Here is a 26,367-nt window from a genome sequence, read left to right as displayed (position 1 = left end):
TATATCGGGGTAGGGGTGTATTTTTAAGATATGCAGCTGGTTTACCTGGCAGCCAAAGACTAAAATGTCAAGTGATAAAAATATTGATTTAAAAATCTTTCCAGGAAAGCATTGGCTTCAATCAGTAATTTTAATCACTTGACATTTTAGTCTCTGGCTGCCAGGTAAAGCAGCTGTATATACTCTATACCAAATCCATACTTATCCCAATGACTGAGGTGGTGGGGGAGACGTTCCCTTTAAAGAAAGTCCCCTAACAAGCTATTCTGAGTGGTGCAGGTTATGACCAGTTCCCCTGAATTATCTGAATTATCTCTGAGACTGAATTATCTCTTTCCTCTGTTTCAGAGTCCCAAGGGCACGTTAATAAATGTAGGCAATATATTTTAAATACATTAATGCATATTGGATATAGCAAAGCTCCACTAGCTACAGTATAATACGCTAACTTAACAAATTGCATTGCTGATAATCAGACGTTCACCGAAGTGGGTACTTCTTGACAAACTTTGGCAACTTCAGCAGAGTTGTGAAACTAGAATTGCCATTTTTTTTCCTTTGGTTCGGTGTTGCTTATAAGAAGGCTTTACCGTTTGCATCTCAGTGTGAATTCTCCCTCTCCTCTACATAGATCAAACCAGAAGCAATGCTAGAAAGTTAACAAGAAACACAAACATTCTAAATACAGTGCCCTGGAAAGTCAGAGTTTTAGGGACGCACTTTTCCACTCTTTCCAGAGTTCTGTATATACAATGAAACCTTACTACCTTGACTGGGCAGGTAATTGCGAAAGGTAATTGTCAAAGTATTCGATACCCATGAGTCATTTAACAGTCATTAGTGCTGAATATTGCAGAATGGTCTAATTTTCTAAATTTAACTTCGCATTACAGTCTCCACCTGGGTGGGACATAAAATAACAGATGTCCTGCAACACCTTTCAGAATTTTAACATTTGTAAATTTATAGTCAGTGAAATAAAATTGACTAATGTAGGGGCAGTACAGTGTATTTGTGATCAAATATATTTTAATGCTGCTTCAAGGGCTGAAGGGTAAAAAAGGCATCTCCAACGAGCATACGGATTATGCATATTACCTGTTCCAAAGCATCTGTGCCCTTTGAAATGTATGCAGTGAGTATCTTAGAGGCCTCTGCTCAACCACTGAAGTTAATAGATCTAAACTGTTTAGAACTGGGACTCACGTTTGAACAGTACCAGCCCATGTTGTTAGACTGCCGTTTCTAGGAGCATGCATATTATGTATGTCGAGTGCTGAGCGCCATACATAACCTTAACATTCTGGGACTACAAAGGTCTGAGACACTTTTGGAGACAGCTTAAGTGACTTGCTGTACATACAGTTTTTCAACAGGTATATTTGCATTTTATTCTTCCATGACAAAGCTAGACGTTATCTTAGAACTCAAATACCTTAATTAAAAAAGGACAGTAATCTTCCATGAGAGAAATATCTAATTTGCCTTTCGTGCTGTGTGTGTGTGTGTGTGTGTGTGTGTGTGTGTGTATGTGGCGGGAGGTGTGGGGTGGGGAAAAAAGGGACTTTAAAACCAATTACTGCTCCTAAGAAAAGTTAATATTTACAGTAGTGATATTAAGTAAGGTGGCTGTGTTGTGAAGAAATAAAGATACCAACTCTATTCAGTTAAATGTACTGAACTCAAATTTCAATTCCCACTATGTGAGTGATAATGGACGTAATGCTGTGAAATTGAGATGGTTTACTTCCTCAAAAATGGAGGAAAGGAGTTTGCTAATAAGACACATAAAAGTCCTTACGCTTGATTGAACTTTTTTCTGTGTATTTCTGTGAAGTCTATGCAGTCTATTCTAGATTTTACTGACACTTAGGCCTGGTCTGCACTGCGGGGGGTATCGATGTAAGATACGCAACTTCAGCTACGGGAATACCATAGCTGAGGTCGACATATCTTATTACAACTTACCTCACGGCGCGGGATCAACGGCCGCGGCTCTCCCGTCGACTCAGCTACTGCTGCTCGCTCCGGTGGAGTTCCGGAGTCGACGGAGAGCGTGTTCGGGGATGGATATATCGCGTCTTAACGAGACGTGATATATCGATCCCCGATAAATTGATCGCTACCCGCCGATACGGCGGGTAATCTGGACGTACCCTTAGATGCAATTGCTTGAACTCATTAGCTGGTATGGATCAGTTAAGTGGCTACTTTTGCCAAAAATAATTTCAGTTAGAGGTAAGCTTTGCTTAACTCTCAGATAATACCTTGATGTGAACCTTTCTTCTTGTCGGGGGCGTCTTTCTCTTCTATTTTGAATGGTGAGTATACTTCCTAAGGGGGATTGACGCTTCCCTATAGTATAGGAATTCTGGTGAGACTTGGAATTCTCACTATCAGAGCACTTTACTTGTCCTCACAGCGTCTAGCTGGAGATTCTAGTGGGGTGAAAAGTTGAGGGCAGTTGTGTGTAAATGTGTAGTGACCATGATTTAGAGCATCACTTTCACTTTTTTTCTACTCTGGGCCAGATTCTAACTAAGGCTGGATGAACCACTCAAATCTTCAGGGGAAAAATGGAGTGACGCTTTTGTCTCTTCTGAGGTTTGAAAAGCTAACTGAGCTTATTGTAGACTTTCTTCACTCGACTTTCTCCTTCCAGTTTTTGTCTGGGATTATAAGAATAACAAATGTCGCTCTAGAGGGTATTTTGTCATTTCCAAATCTGCTGAAATGAAGTGCTAGAAATCTCACAAGGCCTGTGCTTGACAGATTTCCAGACCGCAGGTTTTGGATATGAATAGAACATTTGGATATTTTAATCTAACCAAGCTGAAGTGAATTTTCTTAGGTTTGCCAATGCCCTTCAATAATTTTAGTCTCCATTGTGCAGCATGCACACATGCAGTTCATGCTTAGTCAACTGCGGTGCTCATGTGTGCACGTGCATACATCAGATTAAGAGAAAACAGATGTATGACGCTTTTTGACAGTGAACATGTTATCTAATTATGGGGATAAAGATAAGTATGACCTGCATAAAATAGTAAGTGTATAATATTATGCCTCTCTTTCTTTGGAGCCTCTGTTACTTAAGTGTTCAAAAATAAACATACAAAATTTGACAGAGCCCAGTTACCATCTTTTGTTAATAGAAATGTTTCCTCTATACATATTCATACAAATACAATAGTCTTTTCTTTAAATGACAGCACAGAAAAACTTTTGAATACAAGTGATAACTATAGATAAGATGTCTGCATGAAGATGTTATCTACCTGTGTAGTATAACATGGTGTTATGGAAGGTAGGGCCATTACATACATCTGTAAGAACTCATTTGCCACTACAAGTAAAGTCTTACTGCGTCATCTCCTTTATTTCATGCTTCAAGTTAGTGCTTCAAGTTAAATTGTCTGGCATCTGTTACATTGTTTGATTATACTTCTCTTCACAGGCTGAAGCAAGGCTCGCAGCAAAGCGAGCAGCACGAGCAGAAGCACGAGAGATCCGAATGAAAGAACTTGAGAGGCAGCAGAAGGAGGTACGTTTAACGTTTTCAGTGGGTGTTTTGATCTTCTCTACCTCCCTCAGAATAGGCTCCAAGGCCCTGGAATTACTAGTGAATCTTCTGTTAGCTGAAATACTAATAGCCCTAGTTGGGCCTCTGATGGTTAATGGTACTGGGACTAAGATCGTGGATAAAAATGGTCTGAAAATGCAGGGACTGTGCAGCAGCAATGTATCTGGGGATTGGTCTTGCTTTGAGCAGGGGGTTGGACTAGATACCTCCTCAGGTCCCTTCCAACCCTGACATTCTACGATTCTGTGATTTGTTCCTCATGAACCAGTGTAATTATAACTGGAGCATACGTGATTGATTTGTAACTAGGGTTGGATATTTTTTGTTTATAATATAAACGTCGTTGCTTTTTCTAGCAATGGGTTAGAAAACCATCTTGTAAGTATAGAGGCGACGCCTCTCTCTATGGTTTATAGCTCTCGCAAAATTAGTACTGATGGGACATTAGTTAATCATCCTTGCAGTAAAGTAAACCAAGCTGTATGACTGTGGTATTGACCTTGTGTGGATTACACCTGTCTTTTTAAGAACGATGATAATCTGACTAAGGTCACCATTGGCACAGCTGCTGACTAGAAAGCTGAGCGCATGAAAGTGTCACTCTTCCCCCATGATAAATTGTACCTCTTTACTACCAGCCAAGTCTCTCTAACACCTTAGAAGATTGGCCTGTTTTCTACTGCCAGACAAATAAAGTTGTGCATGGGGGTATGTTACAATAAAATCTGTAGTCTGCAATATGATGGGGTAGCCTAATTTTGGTAATTAATTGATCTTTGACTATGAGCGGTAAATATGCCCAATGGCTTGTGATGGGATGTTAGATGGGGAGGGATCTGAGTTACTACAGAGAATTCTTTCCAGGGTGTCTGGCTGGTGAGTCTTGCCCACATGCTCAGGGTTTAGCTGATCGCCATATTTGGGGTCGGGAAGGAATTTTCCTCCGGGGCAGATTGGCAGAGGCTCTGGGGGGTTTTCGCCTTCCTCTGCAGCGTGGGGCACGGGTCACTTGCTGGAGGATTCTCTGCACCTTGAAGTCTTTAAACCACGATTTGAGGACTTCAATAACTCAGACATAGGTTAGGGGTTTGATACAGGAGTGGGTGGGTGAGATTCTGTGGCCTGCATTGTGCAGGAGGTCAGACTAGATGATCATAATGGTCCCTTCTGACCTTATAGTCTATTATTCTAGGTTAACAATTTTACAGACCTAGGAGACTTGTTCTGCTCCTGTTGAATCTGACAGGTCAAGAGCTGTACTAAATATCAAACTCTCCCTCCCATATTGAGTAATTGAGATCAATATTTGCCCCTTGGGGGAATAAAAGCTAGAAGGGGACTGACAGGGCACTATCTGGAACAAACATCTGGATCAGTTACTAGAATTGGCAAGATAGTGCTGTCCAGAGAAGCTTATGCACCCTGTGTTTGCAGTAGGGGCACACATCTAATGAACTAGGCAGATGTTCCTATGGGTGCTGTTATAAGAATTGATTCTTCTAACAAATACAAGAGGATAGGGATGCTAGGGATAAAACAAAGGAAGACTGGGAAATAGCTGCTGGAGAGATATCACTAGCTGAGCAGGATGTTGCTTGAAGAAGTGTCTTTTACTGCTACGGTTGCTTCTTATGATTGAATGGAATGCTCTTTCTGCAGCCTCAGCCAAGCCAAAAGGTTTGCATGGCTGGCAGTGTATTTATATTGTAGAGCCCCCTGCAGTGCCTAAGTCATGAGTAATAGGATTTCCTAAACAACATTAGAAGAATCCATGGTAAACAAATGACGACACTAGTTAGATAGCAAATGCCCATAGACATTAGAGCAGCCGATAATGCTATTACCTTCTAATTTCATAGTAATTACAAGGCAGTTGATGATCTCTTCTCTTCTGTTAGACTGAAAACGGATACTACCAACAGCAAACTGGTAAATTGCAACTTAGCAGACTTCAAATAGCTATCAAAACATAAACAGCTCTCTCTCAAGAGGCTTTGCTCCATTTCTTTGCAGCTAATAAATGAAAACCTACTGAAATGAACCTTTTTGGAAAAACTTCATACGGTACATAAAAGTCCTCTAAAAATCTTCCAAAATGGCCACAGGCTTAATCAAACATACACCTACTATATATTTTGTAATTCTCAGTGGGATAAAATGCATAGTAGTATGTATGTTCTGCATGTTTATTTTATATTTTGCATGCTCAGTATTCAGAAAAACCTAATTCCCGGGCCCATGAGAGGACAGAGCTGGAGAGAGTAGCTACAGATGCTGTTTTTCATTGACAAGAGTGTATTACAGACATTAGAAGGTCAGAAGGCATTGTTGTAGCATATATTAAACCACCAGTCAGGAGATTTTTTTTAGCATTTAAACCTACCTTGGATGAAAACACTTTGTAGCATCAGTAGTCAGAAGGGCATTTGACCTCTTTTATGAAGAGAAAGGAAAAAAACTAATCTGTTCCTGAGCTACATGCAGTAAAGCAGTAAAATTCACACAGCTGCCATGCTGAATAACTAAGACTCAATGCACTCATTTTATTTACTGTAGAGGGTTTTGATGGAGGCATTTATAACAGTTAAGAACCAATCAGTTAGTAAATGTGTGTGCACTTTCTCGTGCTTAACGCAATGCACATGCCCTGAGAGATCTGCTTAGGCAGCATGGATCAGTTAAGAAAATATGTACATTGTTAGAGTCCTTATGTTAAAACTTTCCAGATGTTATCACTGCAAGCTAAGTAACTTTTTTTAGCCTTACAAAAATGACAGTATCACTTTCAGTCACAGTGAGGCAGTGTGGTTTCAATGGGGGACTGGAAATTGGTCCCTCTAGCTCAGGGGCCAACTTTTTGGCCTGGGGACCGCATCGGGTGTCAGAAATTGTATGGAGGGCCGGTTACGGGAGGCTGTGCCTCCCCAAACTGCCAGGCATGGCCTGGCCACGCCCCCTATCCAACCCCCCTGCTTCTCACCCCTGACTGCCCCCCCCCCCGGACCCGTACCCCATCACACACCCCCACTCCCTGTCCCCTGACCGCCCCCGGACCTCTCGCCCCTAACTGCCTCCTGCCACCCCATTCAACCCCTCCTCTCCTTTCTGACTGCCCCCCCTGACCTCTGCCCCATCCAACCACCCCTTCTCCCTGACCGCCCCCAGAACCCCTGCCCCCATTCAATTCCCCTGTTCCCTGTCCTCTGACCGCCCCGACCCCTATCCACACCCCCGGCCCCTGACCAGCCCCCGAACTCCCCTGCCCTCTATCCACCCCCTCCCCCACTCCCTGCCCCCTTACCACGCTGCCTGGAGCACCAGTGGCTGGCGGTGCGGCTGCACCAGGACAGGCAGCTGCGCCGCCCGGCTGGAGCCAGCCATGCACCACGCAGCACAGAGCACCGGGTCAGGCCAGGCTCTGTAGCTGCGCTGCCTCGCCCAGAGCGGGCGCAGTGAGCTGAGGCTGAGGGGGAACAGCAGGGGAGGGGCCAGGGGCTAGCCTCCCGGGCCTGGAGCTCAGGGGCCGGGGAGAACGGTCCCGCGGGCCGTAGTTTGCCCACCTCTGCTCTGGCTTCTGTTCCTAATTCATCCAACTAGTGCATAACATTAGTGAAGTCTCTCACCCTTTGCTTCATTGTCCCTACTTGTTAAGTGGGGATATTTGCTTCACAGAGATAAAGCTGAGATCTCTGTGTAACATATTTTAATATCAGTGTAAGAAATTTGCTGTATAAAAGCTTAGTATAAATAATATCTAATCCTTAGTTTGAATTTTATTGCATGCAGAATGAGCTATGCATTTTTATTACAATAGCTGACTATTAAAACATGTGTAACCAGGTTCTTCAGACTACCCATATGTAGAGTCTGGAGCCAAAGGCTGGCTCCAGGTATGTAGTGAAAGCTGATCAGTAAATGGGAGAAATAGATGGTGGAGGGCCAAATTCCAACCTCTCCTTTGGCAGAATTTACTTGTATTCCGTGGATACAATTGAGGGCAAAAATTGGTGTGTAGTTACAAATTCCTTCTCTTTACCTAGAGGCTAAAAATATCCTTTTTAGTCATTTCTTCCATCCACAATTTCTTTTTCTTTTAAAGAAATGTGTGAACCATGATGTATATTGCACCTTACTTCGGGCATGCTTATTGTTGCTTGTGTGGGTTAAGCTCATTTGGCTTCCTATACAACACTGTTTTATTTTGTAGCGCCTCCTGATGAATCCAGAATTTTCTGTGTGCAGTAATGATAAATTATTTACCAAGTTACTTTAGTGAAAACTACAAAATAATTGTACAATAATTCCACTAGAAACAATTGTAACTGCACAACAGCCTCCTGATTAATGTTTGCAGTAGAGTATAATTAATATTACGAATTAATTCTTAATTCTGTCTTTTAAAAGCAGACCTGAGTTCATCTCCTGGTGACCCCTCCAGTGGGGCAATTTAACATTCACAGCTGTGGCAGATAGAACAGAAAAAAGGGCAGAATCTCTCCACTTGGAGTGATGAGGATAGAACAGGGTTTGGCTAATTTGGGGGGTAAAGTGAGTGGGCATGGCATGGCATGAGACAAGGGAGGGAGGGGGAAGGGGACCAGCATATTTAGGGGGAGGAGCAAGGTGGTTGTCTCATATGACAGGAAGCCAGGCACCTTAAGAACAAACAAAAAATCCCTGAAAAATGTAACAGGGCTTCAAGTTGGGTCAAGCTGGACGCAAGAACCAGGGTCTGTGATATGCTGATACGTCAAGAAGATCAGCGGGGCACTAGAAAACCTGGAGGAGTGGCAGGAAGAGGGACTGAAGGTTACATTTGGTAGTGTATAGGATCCCTAAAAAATAAAAAATAATAATAATAAAAAAAAATAAATAAAAAGGCAAATGAGTTGTTTTTTGTTGTTTTTGGGAAAAATACAAATTGCTTTGAGCCTTGGGAGAAGCAATTAGTAAAGTTATCCAAGAGAAATCTCTCATTTCATAATGAGCAATTGAACAAAGCACTGTCCAGGAAGCTGGGAGCATAGTGGCACCAGAAGAGTTGTATGGATTCTAAGCAGCAGAGAATGGAGATACCCTAGAAGGAATTTACCAATTATAGCTGGTGCCAGCTAGTAATCCAGGTTTAGGGAGTGAAGAGGGGGATAAAGAAAGTGCCAGCTAGTAATCCAGGTTTAGGGAGTGAAGAGAGGGATAAAGAAAGAAAGCCAGAGAATTGGAGGAGAACATGTCTAGAAAATTAAGAATGGAGTGTCCACAAGGACTGAAGAAACAAGAAGTTGACTGGAACTCTGAGAGAAATGCCAGCACAATGGAAAACAGAACCAATATGAACTGGAAATGTAGAGATTGCATAGTCCGTGTCTGAACAGCTCGATAAACCACACATCCGTGCCATATGGAACACAGACCACAAATTGTTCCTTAAATATAAGGACAATTTAGACATTTGCTTGATTAGCTTTTGAAAGGGAATGCACACATGAAAGGATGGCTAGTGGGAATAAAACAGTTCTATAAACAGTGCATCTTAGACATGAACACTGACCATCACCTACCCAAAAATACTAGGCCAGGATGTCTAATTAGCTGAGCACTGGGTAAGCCACCAGCCAGAGGCAGAGAGAATGGACAAAGTGATGGGGGCAGGGCAGGACCCAGCTAAATTGCAGATTTTTGATGTACCAGAGAGCAGCAACATTTTAACAGGGGAAGGGTGTGTGTGTGTGTGTGTGCGCGTGAAATTACATGTATCACAAGTTTAAAGTATGATCATTCTATAATCTCTAGAGGTTAGGATCAAATCCATTTGGAGCACTCTGCTTCTATGATGTATAAAATAAGCTTCCTCTCCTTTGGGGTGAGGAAATCAGAAACTGAACCCATTAGTACAGTATGTAAGAACATAAGAGCTGCCTAGGTCAGACCATGGTCCATCTTGCCGAGTATCCTGTCTCCTGGAGTGCTCTCTATCAGAGCTTCAGGGGGAGTGTACAGAACAGGGCAGTTATGGAATGATCTGCTCCTGTCTTCCATTCCCAGCTTTGGGTGGTCAGAGGTTTAAGATTGCTATGAGCATGGTGGTGTGACCCTGATCATCTTGGCTAAGAACCATTGATGGACCTATCCGCAAATAGCTTAGCCAGTTCTTTTTTGAATCCAGTTATACTTTTGGCCACCACAACATCCCAAGGCAGTGAGTTCTACAGGTTGGTTGTGATTGTGTGCAATGTACGATGCTTCTGGTACTAAATTCATTACACACACACTTTTAGGTATGTCTTGCTTGTAACCTCATGGACACTTTTACATCCTAGTGGGAAAGGGAGGTACATATCACTGAATAACGTTTTGGGGATGGCATGATTTGGGAATGGGCCTAGCATATACCTTTGTTTTTGTTTTTTAAAAAAAACCTCAAATAGATGTCAAGTGGGCGAAGCCTGGGGTTAAAGGTTCCTAAGGTAACATTTTCACCATCCCTTGGCTAGAATCTTTGTATAAACCATTTTGAGTGCTAGGTGGTTGAGCGAGCCCCCGGAGAATACCTTTAAAAGGAAAAACAACCGTCTGATCTTGAGGTATTATTTAGGGGAAAATGGACCTATCCTGGAGTGCATGGTCGAAGTAACCCAGGGGCTAGCCATTGTAAGGGATGTGGCAAACCTGTGAGCCATGAAGAGGGCAAAAATAAAATAAGGATCTAGAGGTTAGACTCACAAGTTTGTTTAATGTAGAAATAGAACACTCTTGTAAATCTTTGTCACTTAGAAAAGAAGAGCAGTATAATCCTGTGAAGTTCCAACCTATCATGTTCTACAGTGTAAACATACTTTTCAAATTCCTATCCCTACACAGTAAAATCTTCTTCCTGTTCTTAATTAAGAGTAAAACAGATTTTGATTATGTACATTAAAACAGGTCCTGCAAGTGATTTTTTCTATTGCAGCATACTAGTTCTCTGTGTATAGGCTTAGTTTGACTTCTGTATTTGGGGGGCAGCAATTCCAGTCAGGCCAATGGGGCTGCCTGTGATGGTGGGGGCCTAATTCTGCACCTGCCCGAGGCTTGCCATTTGAGGGGGGAGCAGTATCCACCCTACATCCACACCAAACTACACCCCTGGTTCTCTGCTGTAGGTTTATGGTTCAAAGGAGACATCTTTGGAAAGGATTGAATGTAAAGCTGCTCTTATGAAAGAAATCAGCCGCTACAACACTTCATTGCATCAGTGTTTCAGAATGGTTCATTTTGACTCCAACTTGCATTTTGATCCAGCCAGCTAATCTTGGTGAAGTAATGAATTTATTTGTGGCAACTCTTCTCAGCTGAGGCAGGATTATTGCCCCAGAGACAGAAGAAAAATGATTCTTTCAGCAGCATGGGTTACATATGGCTTTTGAAGTTGAAGGGGTTAGGCATTGGGCAGTAACAGTGTTGTGGGGAGTAATAGATTTACATGAATTTCTTTTGCTTTTTGTAATATTTCCCACTTTTTGTTGTATCTTTTTTGGTTCAGAGGAGAGGTAAAGGATCCCTAGTTCTTGGTCTAGGGACCGATATAATTTCATCCCTGGGGCCATGGGAGGTAGGTAGAGCCCTCGTCTGGGGCAGATGCCAACATAATTGGTTATATTAACTATTCATAACAGGCAACAATTGTTTTTCACCCTTCCTAACCCCTTTCTAAACTGTCCTTACTCAGCAGGAGCTGAAGCAGTGGTAGAACTAAGGGCTTGTCTACACTTACAGTGCTGCAGCGGCATCGCTATAGCGCTCAGTGAAGACACTACCTGCGCCAACAGGAGAGCTGCTTCTGTCAGTGTAGATACTGCACCTCCCTGAGAGGCAGTAGATATATCGATGGGAGAAGCCCTGGAGCGACGTAGTCATACTCACATAAGTTGGTAGTGTAGACCAGGGCTCAGTCTTCTCTCGCACTGTGTTGGCGTCAGTCATACAAACTCTGCCCTCGGTTGTAGCGTTACTGTCAGTCTACCGCCAGGGCACTGTACTCTTATGTTCCTTATTGGGAGAAATGACTGCATATGTTCAGGCTCCTGTTCTTAATCAGTACAACAATAAAAATATCTATGAAGCAGAAGGAATTCCTGAATATACAGCTCAGTTTTTCTGAACAGGGAAGTGCCTAAATCAGAGAGATTACCAAGATGTAACTGAGAGAAGAATGTTTTTCTAAAATTTTTCTCTGGCTGTAGAATAAATTAAATTCTTATCTCTTATTTAAGAAATACAATATTCTGCAGCAATGATACAAGACATTAACATTATTGTAAACCGTGCAGTTTTGTGAATAATTACTGTAGAAAGCTCAGATGTGTTCTATATAGAGGCACATTCTGGTTTATTCGCTTACAAGACTAAATATGTTTTGCTTTTTTTCTAGGGCATACAACTAGATCCCACTGTTTAAATTGATAGTATTGTCTGAAGTGAAAAGAAAATGGTAATCTCATCCCACTCTTTCTAAACCTCAGCAGAAAATCTCTACAGTGTCTTGTGACACATCAACAATCTGCTTGCCTTTGACTAACTCTACGACTGCCATTACTGTCAGGGTGAGGGGGTAGTGTAACACAAAATACCTTCATTGCTATCTTTCTATGGCTGCAGGACTTTCTTTTCTCACTTTCACATACAAAGCCAAAGGAGGAGGAAAATATATTTACTAGCTACAGCAAAATATTGATATAAACTTTTCTATAGTGTCCTTTCCTAACTGTTCCTTCAAGATGTATTTTTGTAAATAAATTAAGTTAATGAATGTGAAAGACTTGCAATTGTGATTCATTTCCATTAATCCCCTACTGAGTGGGAATTAAGACACTTTCTTTCCTTGCTTGGATTTAATGTCTGTAGGTCATGTGACCTGCTGACCCAGATCTGACACTGGGTAACTAGGATTCTGTGATAGCCATCTAAGGCTGGGAAGGTAACAGGCAGTGAGAGACCTACAAGGAAACAAAACTCCGGCTGGCTTGGCCTGGAGGGCAGGGAAGTTTTGGCTGGAATTTGTTTTCCACTTCTGTATGGGAGAGAGACTGCTGTTCCAGTATGAAGATTGGCCTGTATCCAGTTTTGAGACTGCACAGCAGCTAAAAACAGGTACTGTGATTCACGACAGGATAGAAAGGGGAAGAAGTGAAGGTTATATGTGCACTAATACTGCATCATCCATAGACCTTCCGTCTTGACAATAGTGCTTACCTTTTTTCTGCCCCAGGATCTATCAATTTGATCATTTTTTGTAGTAGCAAACATGTACCGTTTACGTTAAGTGGTACATTTATTGTAGATGTTGCAGTAACCAAGCCACTGTTAACACTGTGGGCAATAATAAAGTAGATTTTTTTTTCTGTATTGAAATATTGTAAATACTAAAGAGTCCTGACTGCTTACAGATCAATTGATAGAAGAAAATAAAATTTTTGATTATATAGCTGCAATAGGATATCCCTCTTTGTTTAAAAATAATGGATAGTTATTGATTATGCTATTTATTATGGTCGACATTTATTCCTTTTGTTTAATCTTTCCTATGAAGGCATTTTCTTACTATATAAATTAATGTTTGGGCTTGCTGCAGAGTGGCCAAAAGGCTCTAAATTCTGATAAACCTACTCTCTATTTTAAGGCTAAATTGGAAGCGGGAGGATTAATCTTAATTTATAAAGCAGTCTCTTTCGCCTACTTTATTAGAAATTCAGGAGGGCTTTTTGAAGGATGTATTAGTTAATATTGGTGTGTTTGAAATACGGCTTTCAATATGGAAGACTTTATTCTACTTTATTTTTAGTTGGGACCTAGTCGTTTAGTTATATGATGACTTCCCATGTTGTCAGTGTAGAGTATACCTATTTCTGTCAGGCCTGGATGTAACCACCCTAATCCATGCATTTTCACCTCAAGAATGAACTACTGTAACTCCTGCAAGTTAATGTTAGTGGTTAATCAAAAATCCCATTTTTATAAAATGTAGCAGCCCGCATCTTGATCCAGGCTAGCTGTTGACAGCACATTACATCATTACACTGTGCTCGCCACTCCCGCCCCCCACATAAACCTCTGGGTCCAAATCAAGGCCCTTGGCCTAATCATTAATGCCATTAATAAACTGGGTCCAGACTCTGAGACCACCTCTCTAGCTGCAAAATGCTACACTCATTGAGCACACAAACTTTTCTAATCTAAGTGTGACTATTTTAGGACTCAGAGGCAAAATTTTCTCTGCCCTGTCTCCAAACTGTGGAACATCTGCCAGACACCAGAATGTACCCCTTTGTGAATGCTGTCAGAGTCCAGTGCAAACCTCACCTTTTTCTCAGCAGCCCATGCACGGTGAAAGATTCTGAAGAATGAAGATGAGACACAGAGAGGTACAAGAAAATGAGAATGGTAAAGTAGGGAGAGAGGAAAAACAGGCTAAATAAGACCAATACCTCCTACACCTAACCTGCTTTTTGTGATGCATTTTTGCCAGCTAGATATAGTGAAAGGCAACTGAAAATACGAGAGAAGTGGACAATTAGAGTTTAATAAGCATTCTTGCTCAGTCTAAATGAGCTGTAGGATATTTTAATTCATTTCCCACCTAGAGGCTCTCCTACTTTCCATATTCCAGATACCTACTAGATATTAGACTTATTGGAGCATTGGTTGTCAAAATATTTGCTAGACTTGCCCATTGGGATCAGATTTAAATTCCATCTTTCTCTCACTGAGATTGTAACAAAACCCATATACACACCTATACATTTCTGATGGATTTGCTCCAGACAACTTTGGGCAATGAGTACGTGGACCGATGCGACTTCCAGTACCTAGAAGGCTGGCACATTTGTGGGGCAAGCCACCATTAATATCCACAGTACCACCATCTCTGGGTTTGGGTTACCTGTCTCCTATTGACATAGGTTCTGCTCCATTGTTATCTCTGGACTCAGTCATCTTAATCAGATTCGGAAGTGGGGTCTTTTGTGTCCCACAACAGACAGGAAGCTTACCCTCCATCAGAGCCCTGGGGTCCCTGGATGTCCCAACAGTGGGGACAATGCAAGGGACAATGGCCTGTGCAACCAGGGGGCCCTCCACTCCACAAATGGCAATGCTGTTTTATCTGGTCTCAGCAGAGAAGTCTCTCTCCAGAGCAAGCTTCCATTAATCACATTTTGGCACTTCCAACAATAGTGCCTGACAGTTCCATTAAAGTACATTTGTGATTGTAATGTTCCACTCTGCAGTGAGCAGTTATGGAGTTAAAAAAACAAATGATTTACTATCAGAGTTCTAAAGTGATTGGACAGATTATTTCTTCTGGTACAAGAATCCCATGGAACCTCATGCTAACAAAATTAATGGGGCCTTCCTTTGAACTTCTTATGACTTGCTTCCTACTCCACTTCTCTATGAAAATGGTGTTTCTGGTGCAATAACCTCAGCAAAGAGAGTGGGCAAATTAGGAGCCTTGGTTTCAGAACCTCTTTACACGGTTTTTCATAAGGATAACGTTTACCTCCATCGTCCAAAATTCTTGACAAAGATAGTTTTCAATTTCTACATTAATCAGGCAATTTACCAACATTTTTCCAGAAGCCTCGTGTATACAGATGAGCAGAAGTTTCTTTCATTGGATGTGAGAAGAGCATTGGCCTTCTACTTGGACCGCGCCCGACCTTTTACGCAGTTATTTGTTGCAATTGTGGACAGCATGAAAAGCAAACTGATTTCCATGCTGGACTTCCTTTTGGATTTTCTCTTGCATTTGTTTGTGCTGCTAGTTAGCTTATGTCACCCTACCCCTAAAGTATCAGTTCATTTGACCACAATGCAAGTGGCTTCAGCAGCTTTCCTAGCACAAGTACCTATTCGAGACATTTGCAAAGCAGAATTATGGTCATTAGGGTACACGCTTTTGCTGCTCATTATGCCATTTCCCATCAGTCCAGGAACAATGCTAGTTTTTGGACATTTGTTCTACAATCACTGTTCAGATAGGCTGCAAACCTGCCTCAGTGTTGTTCTGCTTGTGTGTCACCTACAGTGGATAAGACGTGCAGTCACTTGAAGAAAAAATGGTTACCTACCTTTTTCATAACTGTTCTTTGAGATGTGTTGCATATGTCCATTCCACAACCTGAACTCCTTCCCTCTCTCTTGGAGTTTATCCAGTAAGAAGAACCTGAAGGAGATTGGGGGTGGCTCTGCTCTCTACCAGCATGCAGTGGCGCATGACGATAGCACTCAAGTCACCCCGATGGGTACCACTGAGGGGAAAAAGTTCTCCAACAATGGTGCACAAGGTGCATGCTCAACTACAGTGGAATGGACATGGGAAACACATCTAGAAGAATAGCGGTTTCGGAAAGGTAGATAAAACTTACCTTCTATGCTCTTTCCACTTCTGTTGAACACTGACATTAGTACTTAAACAAAGTGTTTCTCTCTTATAGCTTACATTTTCTTCCTAATTAATTTTGAAGTTATAATGCTGAAATATTAACTAATTCGAAAGCAACAGACTGGCATCAATACAGTATCATAGTGTCACAAAGATACACAAGTTGGTTGGTTAGCTGTGTGGGGAAGATCTAGGTCCCAATTATCTGCATCTGTGCTCAGAGTTAATACTTCGGAGGCTTTAACACAGACTCTGCAACTGCCCTTTACCATCACCCTGAGGGGAAATTTTGCACAGGCATAGCCTGTGAGATGGGATGCCTAAAGAAATGCTATGGAGATCCTGGGTCTCTGAGTATCTCAAAATTCACTGATTTAGGGGGACTGAGTACTTGTCCATTCCGTAGCTGGACCAACCCGGCTCCCCACTCCACACTGAATAATGAAGAGGAAATTCAGAGTTGAAACTGATTTGTATTCCGTAGATGGGCTTTTCCCTCATAGAAGAGCGTGTGCCCCCTAGTTTCAGACGTGATGGGATTTATTCAATATCTGTGAATCTCCAAAAAAATAGATGTTAGGTAAAATTAATGATTGATTGGCAGTTCTGCTATACTGGAGAATTAAGAGCTTCCTTAATTGACCAGCAGTGTAAATTCTCTACATGTACAACAGGATGAATCCATTTTCCATTCCTCCATGGTTCAATGTTTTTCCTACTAGGTATCTGTTTAATACAAAAACTGCTTGTTGCTTAGAGGTACTAATACCAATTCAAAAGGAAACTTGTTCCATTCTCTACACTTTTCTGCCTCTTTCAGTACAAACACACTATCGTCAGTAGTCTAAAAACTAAAGTAAATTTAGTCCGTAAACTAACTAGAGAAGAGCGCATGTGGGTAATTTTTTTGGTGTACTATTCAAACTGTTAGTAAGAAATTAGGCAACAGTTTGGTTAGTAGCAGCAGCAGTGCAGTCATTACTGGCTGCAGACATGCACTTTCAGTCTGATCATTGGAGGCCTATTAATTACAATTAAAAGCTGGGCAGAGGAAGAGGAATACAGTTGGAAGCATTTGGGTGTACGTACAGGCTTTTGAGCAGTAACATTAGTCCTAGCCAACACCTGACACATTTTCGGTGTAACTGATCGATTGACAATTGTACTTGATGATGCCGTTTTCTGCTAGTTATTAAAATGTCATTGCTGCTCCTTAGCTAAGTACAACCCAGAAACAAAGCGGGGGATTACTAAGGGCTGGCAGTTTAATCTACAGCTAATGCTATTAAACTCATTTGATTTTATTGTAATAGTAGATGCATAATTGTCCTCTTGGATAGATATTTGGGTATCCACAATTTTGGAGGGAGGGTGGTGCAAACCCAATTCTCATCATCTGATCTTTGAAATGAAAGAATCTTACCACAGACTCAATGTAAAGCTTGAGAAATGTTTTTACAAGTTAACATGCAGCTACATCTGTTTCTGTATTATAGTATCAAGTGGGTGTAAAATCAGGAAGAGCATAATTTGACTAAGCTCAATATGACGGGGGCTGGAGAGAGAGAGCAGGGAAGTTTAATTTTGCAAAGGTTTCCTGGATTTCAATTATGGCTTATTTCTGTATTCACACTTTACTGTATGTACTATATAAACAACCTTTTCCCTTTACAGTAGGTTCTAAAATTGTATTGCTATTTATTAATTTATTCATACAAGTGTTTTTTCTTTCCCAATTTCTTTCCTCTTCCCCTTTTTCCTGTAGATCTATCAGGTCCAAAAGGTAGGGTTTGTCTGGTCTCTTGTGTTATGATTTGCATGCATTTTTGTCACATCAGGGGCCTTGATACCATTTCAGAAATAAACCCCCTCAAGAATGCATGGTACGCAGCAGGTTTTTTCTGTGTGGATCTATCCTTAACTATTATGTGATCTCCATACCCTATCTGTCCCTCCGTCACCCCAGCTCTGAGAGTTCTCCTGGTAGTTAAGAAAATAATGTGCTTAGTTAAACATTTTAAAACAACCCTCTCCTCTGTCAAATACTCAGTATCTTTCTAGCTCACGTCTCATAATTTCAAGTTATTCCCTCCTGCTGATTTTCATGTAAATGGTCAGTGTAGTCAGCGAAAGATTAATTTGACAAATCAGGCATAATGTGAAACTGCATGGTGGCTTCATGTGTCATAAACTGTACAGTAGTTTGTGGAATGAATGCAAAAATTACAATTTTTAATGTTTATAATAGTTACTGATCATCAGCAAGTCTTCATGTTATGTCAAAATCTCAAGCTGTACAATACTTGCTGTGCATGAACTGTATAGCTCCTAAATGGAAAAATTGTTTTAAAAAACCATATCATGTTGGGGAAGAAGGAAACCCAAGACTATATAAACCTGCTGTTATCCACCTTATTTGATAAATGGTCCTTCTGAGACTGTTACCTTTCATTGCACCATAAGTGTCTTCTGTAAATCAAACTCTCGTTTGCTTTGACCTGTCACTTCAGTATCCTTTGTTGCATGTTTCACTAGCTGATGATGTAGTTTAGAATTCTGAAAGTGCTGTTATATGCTGAAAAGTGAGTATGTAAAACTGACACTTTCTTATTGAAATGAGCTGCTATCTGTTCAGAGGAATAGCTTGATTACTTCAGTGACAAAAATAAATTTTAATCTCGTTATCCTTGCCAAACCAACTCTGTTTTGGGAGAGCAAGTTGAATTCAGTTTCTGCCTGCACGTCAACAGAGTTAAGTCAAGTCCCAATTATGGGATCAAATTTAACCCTTAGTTACACTACATATGTACATCCCCATTGGAGGTGTTCTGATTGTGCAGCTAGAACAAGGTAAAATTTGGCCTTCAGAATCATTACTATATGAACCAGGAACTACCTAGTTTAACTTTCAAATCCCATTTTTAGTATTTAAAAAGCTACCAGTTAGTTTTTTCTAACTCTTATAATTGGAGTAAACTTGATCTGGAATCCCTGGCAGATGTTAAAACTGGAATCTCACAATGCTATTTAATGTCACTTTTCTGATTAGAACAGCACTTGAAGCTCGCAATAGCATACTAACTACAAAGATCAAATGAATGGGTGAACATAATTTTTCTTCTTGAAAATGTCCTAGAATTACTTACCATTTGTAAGAGAAATCTGCAGGGAAACTAGATAATAGTCAACTTTGACTACTTGAAGAAAGAGACTTGATGTAGTTGGTTTGGCAAATGTCTGTAATACTTTCACATATTTAAAAGACTACCAAATATTTTCAGTCAATATTAGGTGATCATGTTTATATCAAAGCATTTTATAAATTAAAGAATAGAACCTCTAAGGCACTCATTAGCTGTTCTTTCACCAATGGTATTAAACCTTGTAGCTTTAGGTGGGTGGAGGAACGGAAGGCACAAAGGAGAACTGTAAAACTCCCCGGAAGTAAATTTGAGAAACATTGAAATCTTCTATGGATATCTCCTTGTCCTTATTCACAAGACTGAATTCAGAAGGCCAAGTCACAAACAATAGGATTAAGTATGCAGAAAGCATGGTTCACAAAACCTCGAGGATATTGTTAATTTTATTTATAAAAGCTTCCTATGCAAACCCAATGGCTTGGGCTTTTTATTTTCATGGAATTTTTAGGTTTGAATTGCATCATTTAAATCAATCTGGTTACCAGACAAAATTCCAAGCAAATTGTTTTGGAGAAAATGTCCCTTTTTAATCCGTTTACCTGTCCTGAATATTACAAAGCAAAATGTATAAGTTTTGCCAAACAGGACTCTGCAGTTGTCTAAACCAGTGCATTTATTTACAGGATTGGGACCTTACATTATATTTCATTTTGGGGTAGGTTGTGGTATATATTACATTTCTACCTCAGCACGTGTGATGAGATGCATAAAGCTTGTAACCATGGTCAGTTACTGAAGAAAGCACAAGAAGAAGTACAAAAGAAATGTATTAAGCCCCATCTTGAAGTACACTTTGGATTCTTATTTCTTTCTGGCTAAGCAGTGTATGAGCATTGCAAGAGGTTCCTGAGCTCGTGCTTAAATGCTTTGTGGAAAAGCGAAGCAATAACTTACGTGCCGAATTTTAAACATGCAAGTAAATTACCTTGCTGAATAAGAGTCGTCGTCTTTATGTTCCAGAATCATGATTGCATAGTGCTTTTAAACATATAAAGCACTAAATAAATGCTCTTATTTTTAATTATTTTAAAAATGTTTGATTTAAATGGCAGACACTGCTTTTGGAAGCTTATATTCTAATATTTTTCATATTTGTATAAGACCGCAGTAAGCATCCATCCACCCCTTCTCAATTGTTCCTCCAAGCCAATGATATCTATCAAGTTAATCATTCGGTTTTGTCTGCCCAGATTCTCCTAACTGAGCAGTCATTTTTATGATCTCCTTTGAAAAGCACTGCTTTTCTCTTTCTGGGGTGGGCCGGGGGGAGGGGAGAGGCTCAGATCACCCCCTTTGGTTTGAAGGCACAGTTAGTCGAGTTGTTTGTAATCTGACAGAATTAGACAAGGAAAGTCAACATATGTGTCTCTTTCACCAAGTTTTCTCATAAGCAGATTGTTTTAGGAAGTAAGGTGAATGAAACTGTTGCAATTGAGTTGATGCTAAACACTGAGTATACCATAAAGACTTCCAGTTCTTGAATGTTTACCTTAAATGTTATGAGATCTAAACAAAATAGGAAGCCATGCTTTTAAAAACAATTCCCTGTCTCCCTCTCAAAGGCACTGCCAGCCATGCGGGTACAGGCAAAGATTAGATGTGGGCTTATTTACAATAATATGAATCTTTTGGAGGAGAATATTAGTCAAACAAATTGTTCTGATGTGCATTTTCCTCCTAAATAGGAAATACCTGTGCTGTTATTACTCCTTGTTTACAGTGATTCTTCTTTATAGCAGTAATTCTTTAATTTTGTCATAACTTTCAAAAAGTTTGTCATACTATTTTATGTTAAGTAGACTTTCATTAAAGCCCCAAAATAGAGCTTTTAATACAGTGTGTATATGGGAAGAAAAAACCTAAAATTATTTATTTACTGAACTCTAAAGCACTTCTTGTCTAATCCAATCACAAAATCAGTAGGGTTACTCTGGAGTTGTTATGCAAAGAAAATATGAACCAAGAAACTGAAGGCTTTCTTCCTGGAATGCATATGTGATATTTGGTACTGAGTGGGTGTGGGCTTTCTAGACCTTACCCTCCACCTTTTGTGGTTCTGCACATCCTAAACTGTACTGCAGGTTCCTTATAATATGAAACCTCTTGCCATTCATGATATTGTACCACTTTCATGATGATGGAAGTCGTGGAAAAGCCGATCACATTTTGAAAAAGCTCTTTTAAGAATTGTTCATTTTCGTAAGAGTACATGGAGATTAACTCTACGTTAATCACTTTGTCTTCCTTCCAAGCGTACAAATCCAGGGTTTGCTGGAACTTTTCATCCTGAAAATGTTATGTTCAGATCCCTTGTAACAAGTCTTGACTGAACTGGGTCGGGAACCCAAGGCTCATTACACCCTTTCTCACTCCTTTCCCCACAGCTTTGCTTATGATTGGTTTAAAAACAACACAAAAGCTTTTCTTCCTCAGGCATGTGCTGCTTTTCACAGCGGTATGAAGGAGCTGAGTCACGCTCTGCAATTTGTAGCTTTGCACTGGCATGTTTGTCTAATCCTTGAGCGTGCATGTTTCAGTGTGAGAGCCGGACTGTGCAGCTCGGCAGAACCATGGCAATGCATGTCTCAAAGTTCAGTGCTTCTCTTTCTCCTCTAAATTCTGTTTTTTCCCTTTTCTGTCTATAGAAATATTATGGTCTGGATACAAAGTGGGGTGACATCGAGCAGTGGATGGTAGGCCTTGACCAACAAAGCTAAAAATAATTTTAACCTTTAATCTTGTTCGGCTTACAATGTTTTTGAAATTCCGTGGGACAGGTATATGGCTATATTTGATGAATTAATTTCCAATCTTATAAGGACTGTTTTGAACTCTGCATCTGGAGTATTGCTTATGTGTGTTTTTGTTTGTAGTAAGTTTGAAGGGTCTAATATATGGGATGTGATTATAGAAGCTGTTCTACTTCACAAAGCTCTGTTCCCAAACTGTTAAAAACTGATTGGAATTCAAACACATTACAACTATTGCTGGCATTAACAATAGGATATAGCTTTTTTTGGTCTGAATTTTTGAGATAGTTTGAGTTCTCAATGTCTAAGTTGAATAAATACTTAAACCTTGGGTGGGTTGTAGCCAGGGACTTCCAGGCATCTTTGCATTGACCCTGTGATCCTCTTCAACCGTACCTTATACAATGTAGTTAGAAGGGCAAACACCAACATGAATGTTCTTACATTACTCTTGTGATGCTCTCGCTCCCATCAGTTCTGAAATCTAACTTCCTAGCTTTCACTATGTAGTAAGCTATTGGGGACTGGTCCTGCTTTGAGCAGGGGGTGAACAAAATGACCTCCTGAGGTCCCTTCCAACCCTGATATTCTATGAAACATAGATTAGCCTCTCAAGAATATCCAACTGTTCGATGGTCATAACATAAGATTGAAATAGTTGCTAAAAATGGATTTCTTGATTTAAAAGCACACACACAAATTGGCTAAAGACTTGGAAAAAAATTATTTTTTTTTCCTGATAACTAAAATAGTTGCTAAAACAGACCAGATTTGATTTCAAATGTATTTATTTCAGTTTTGAAAAAGAAATTATTCTTTGATCCTTAGTTTATAAAGCCATTCATTAGTTAGGGATTGGAGGTAGGGCTGTTGTTCCCAGGCTGGTCTTTTTTGGGTACCCCTGACCTGGTAACATGAGTTAGTTTTCGGAAGTTGTTGGCTTGATTCTTGGAACCACGATCCCTTTCCCTTATCTCCCCAGCCACATACACACTTTCTTGGTTTACTCTCCCACCATTGTCAAGGTGACTTACCATCCAGACAAGGTGAAGTTCCTCATTGAGTTTGAGGCCAAAAGGGACCACCAGATCATTTAGTCTGGTCTTCTGTGCATCGCAGGCCACTAAACCCCACCCCCGTTACCCTTGTGTTGAACCTACTGACCTGGATTAGATTCAAGTATTACAGTCCTCAGGAGACTAAACTATTGAGTGCCACAGGCGGAGAATAGAAGGGTCTGAGGTGAACCAGTACCTAAGGTCTTGGCAAATGCAGGGAATTGATTTAGTGTGTTATATCTAAAGGATCCCAGCAGGTGACCCCTACTCCATGCTGCAGAGAGGCAAAAACAAAACCAAGCTCCCTGTCTGTCTGACCTGGGGAAAATTCCTTCATCACCCTCAAAATGGTGATCAGTATGAGCATGTGAGCAAGACCCACCTGCCAAACCTGATGATACGCCCTTGAGAGCTCAGAAGTCAGCCTTTGTCACTGCAAAACCTTGCATGGTCTCCACAGAGAGATCGAGAGCTCGCTATCTAGTGCTGCCCAAATCCAGAGCTTAGTTTTATTGGGCAGAGCGCTAGCCACAGGATATTGAAGCTTGCTTGAAAACCAACAAATTTAAACTTGCCTCTGGCAAATATAGTTGTACAACACGCAAGTTTATTTTGCATTCCACTTTTTAGCCATTGCTAAATAGTGTTAAAACCATTTGGTTGAAATTTAATGCATTCTACCACATTGTCAGTGTTCAAAGTTCCCATACAAGGCAATGTCTAATATAGCCCAGTGATTGGAAGTAGGATACAGATTCTTTTAGCTTGTTAGCAAAGGTCATGTGTTTCAGTGAAACCCACATTAAAAGGTGATTGCCTTGTCATTTTTACAGGGTAGAGAATGCCATTCAAATTGAAGAAGACTTCTTTCTGAGCGGGATATAGACTAGAAAGCTTTCTTTTAAAAAGAGCTGTAGCTACAGGCTCTCAGACCCATTAGGGTAGTAAATTTAACTGTCTTAATCAGTGCGTTTGCACTGTGAATGTCTAGGTACTAATAAGAGACAAGCAGAAACTTCTGTTGGTGAATGAGACAAATTTTTGAGCTCTTCTTAGGGTTCCTGGGGAGCTCTAAAGCTTGTCTCCATAGGTGCCGACTCCATGGGTGCTCCAGGGCTGGAGCACCCATGGGGGGGGAAGGTGGGTGCAGAGCACCCACCAGCAACCCCCCTGTCAGTGCCTCCCCTCCCCCCAGTCCTCCCAGTGGCCCCTCTGATCAGTGCCTCCCAGTGCCTCCCACCTGCCATGGAAGGCAGGACGCTAGGGGGAATGGAGGCAGAAAGAGGTAGGGTGTGGGTGGGGCGGGAAGAGGCAGGGCAGGGGTGGGGTCTTGGGGAAGGGGTGGAGTAGAGGTGAGGCCTGGGACAGAGCTGGAGGGGAGCAACCCCCGGCACATTAGTAAGTTGACACGTATGCTTGTCTCTCTTTCACCAACAGAAGTTGGTCCAACTTAAAGATATTCCCTCACCTACCTTGTCACGCTCATATCCTGGGACCAACATGGCTTCAACTACACTAGGTACAAATAAAGAAAACAATGCCTATAACTTGCCATTGTATTTTAGAAATGTATAGTGGTGATGAATGGCCTGGGATGAAGGAAGGAGGACAGCTATAGGGAAATAGCAAGTTCAAATTCTTTTCCTCAGTTGGCATAGTGCATCATCTGTCATTATCAGATTAAACCTTGCTAAATCCAGCTTCCTTCTCAACACTGCTGAGGTTTCATTTTTTTCTTACTGAAGGCTTTGTTTTACTATTTCTGTCCTTTCAACATTTTTCCCTCTTACTTTCTCCGCTGCTTTGATAGGAAGACAGTGAGCGTTATTCTCGTAGATCCAGAAGAAATGCCTCGGTTAGTATTTTCTTTTGTGCCTTCTTCATACGTATTTACATAAGTCACTTCCAGCACACTGGCAGTGTGTCTTTTAAAAACAAATGTATTTACTGTTAATTTGTTGCAACACTTCATGCCTCTCTGCAAAGAATTCTGGGGAGTTTTTGCAAATTAAAATCCAACTGCTTTGCACAAGAGAACAATGAACCTGTTTGTTTTGCATGAGCCAGGCATGGCACAAAGAGGAGTTGTACAAGCTCCTAACCTGGTCAGCCTGTAGGGGAATGCTTTAGAACTTCCTTTGGACCATTTTCAGGCAATACAATGTTTGACGTGGCTCTGTTATATTTACTCTCATGTTTGTCATCTAATATAAATGAAACATATGTACTGGGCAAGCCTTTTCTTAAGGAGTTTAGCACCAAATCTTTCCCTCCCTCTGGCTTCTGTTTCATTGATTCTATCGTTACTTGTTTCATTGCTTGTTATCCGTATTCTTTTAATTGTTTCTTGTCTCCTACACTTTCTCTTCAATAGGCTTCAGATGAAGATGAGCGCATGTCAGTGGGTAGCCGTGGAAGCCTGAGGGTTAGTAACTTGTACAATTAAGTGCATGATTTTTGTTATTGATGTTGCTGTTCTCCCACATCTTGCAACAAGTTCCTCTGTACCCTTTCCAGAAAGAGCTCTGATAATTTCCTGTCTCCCAAACCAAAATGTAGTTTTCTACACTGTAGCCTTCTACTTGAGGCCCACATTGAAGCCAACAGTTCCTTCATCCAAGGAGAACTGTATAGGTGTGTCAGTTTCATAGACATTAAATTGTAAATATGAATATAAGTAAAGCATTACATTCAGTAGAGATTGTTTTTCCTGCTGAATATTCTCTTCACTAATCACTGGGGGAGGTATTTAGTCAAGATGTGGGTCTACAGAATTGCCTCTTGCATGGATCTTTTTAAGCTGTACCAGTGTAAGTGACCATATGGCGCAATCTGAGAAATGATGCAGCATTCACTCGGTTGGGTGTTGGGGGGTGGAGGGGTCACAGTTTAGAAACTAAATGTAAATCACCTGATGGAAAGCACATCTGTTCATTGTTACTGTGAACCAGTATGAATACTGTTTTTAGCTGGTCTTTTTAAATAGCTTGGGGATCCAGGTGACTTATTCCTCAAAGCTGGCATTATTGGGATGTTTGGAGTCTGTCTCCTCCCAGAAATGAGACTGGGCACTAAGGAAGGATCACTTGTGCACGTGTAGTGAGCACAGGAGCTCACATAGGGTTAATCTAGATGAGATAAATTCACCCTTTAACAGTAACATCTTCCTAGTACATCTGAAAAACACTGTCATGTACAAAATAGTGCAACCAGTCTATATGTAGGTACATCAAACTGCTTCACTCTGTACCATTCCAGTGTGCACCATTTTAATTCCAGTGTGGACCGAACTAGCTCTCATCATAGCGCACATGGTTGAGACATTCCTGCTACTGTCCCATGGTGCACTGATTGT

At 40.9% G+C, this 26,367-nt stretch overlaps 1 protein-coding gene across 40 annotated transcripts in view; it reads left to right on the top strand.

Annotated features, from left to right (window-relative positions):
• Window positions 1-26,367, top strand: part of LRRFIP1 (LRR binding FLII interacting protein 1) — a 193,116-nt gene that overhangs the window by 93,435 nt on the left and 73,314 nt on the right. For 25 of the 40 annotated variants that reach the window (XM_054043456.1, XM_054043454.1, XM_054043452.1 and 22 more), the window contains exons 2-6: window positions 3,458-3,544; window positions 17,767-17,784; window positions 21,850-21,897; window positions 24,823-24,867; window positions 25,387-25,437. In XM_054043456.1, coding sequence (XP_053899431.1) covers window positions 3,458-3,544; window positions 17,767-17,784; window positions 21,850-21,897; window positions 24,823-24,867; window positions 25,387-25,437 — 249 coding nt within the window. Of the gene's footprint in view, window positions 1-3,457; window positions 3,545-15,740; window positions 15,970-17,766; window positions 17,785-21,849; window positions 21,898-24,822; window positions 24,868-25,386; window positions 25,438-26,367 lie in introns of those variants that run through there. The other 15 variants (XM_054043447.1, XM_054043444.1, XM_054043442.1 and 12 more) reach the window with 5 other exon arrangements.

Source organism: Malaclemys terrapin, chromosome 11, assembly GCF_027887155.1.
Source record: "Malaclemys terrapin pileata isolate rMalTer1 chromosome 11, rMalTer1.hap1, whole genome shotgun sequence".
Taxonomy (NCBI): Eukaryota; Metazoa; Chordata; order Testudines; family Emydidae; genus Malaclemys; species Malaclemys terrapin.
Note: the sequence above shows the minus strand (reverse complement) of the source record. Positions and strands in the feature narration are given on the sequence as shown.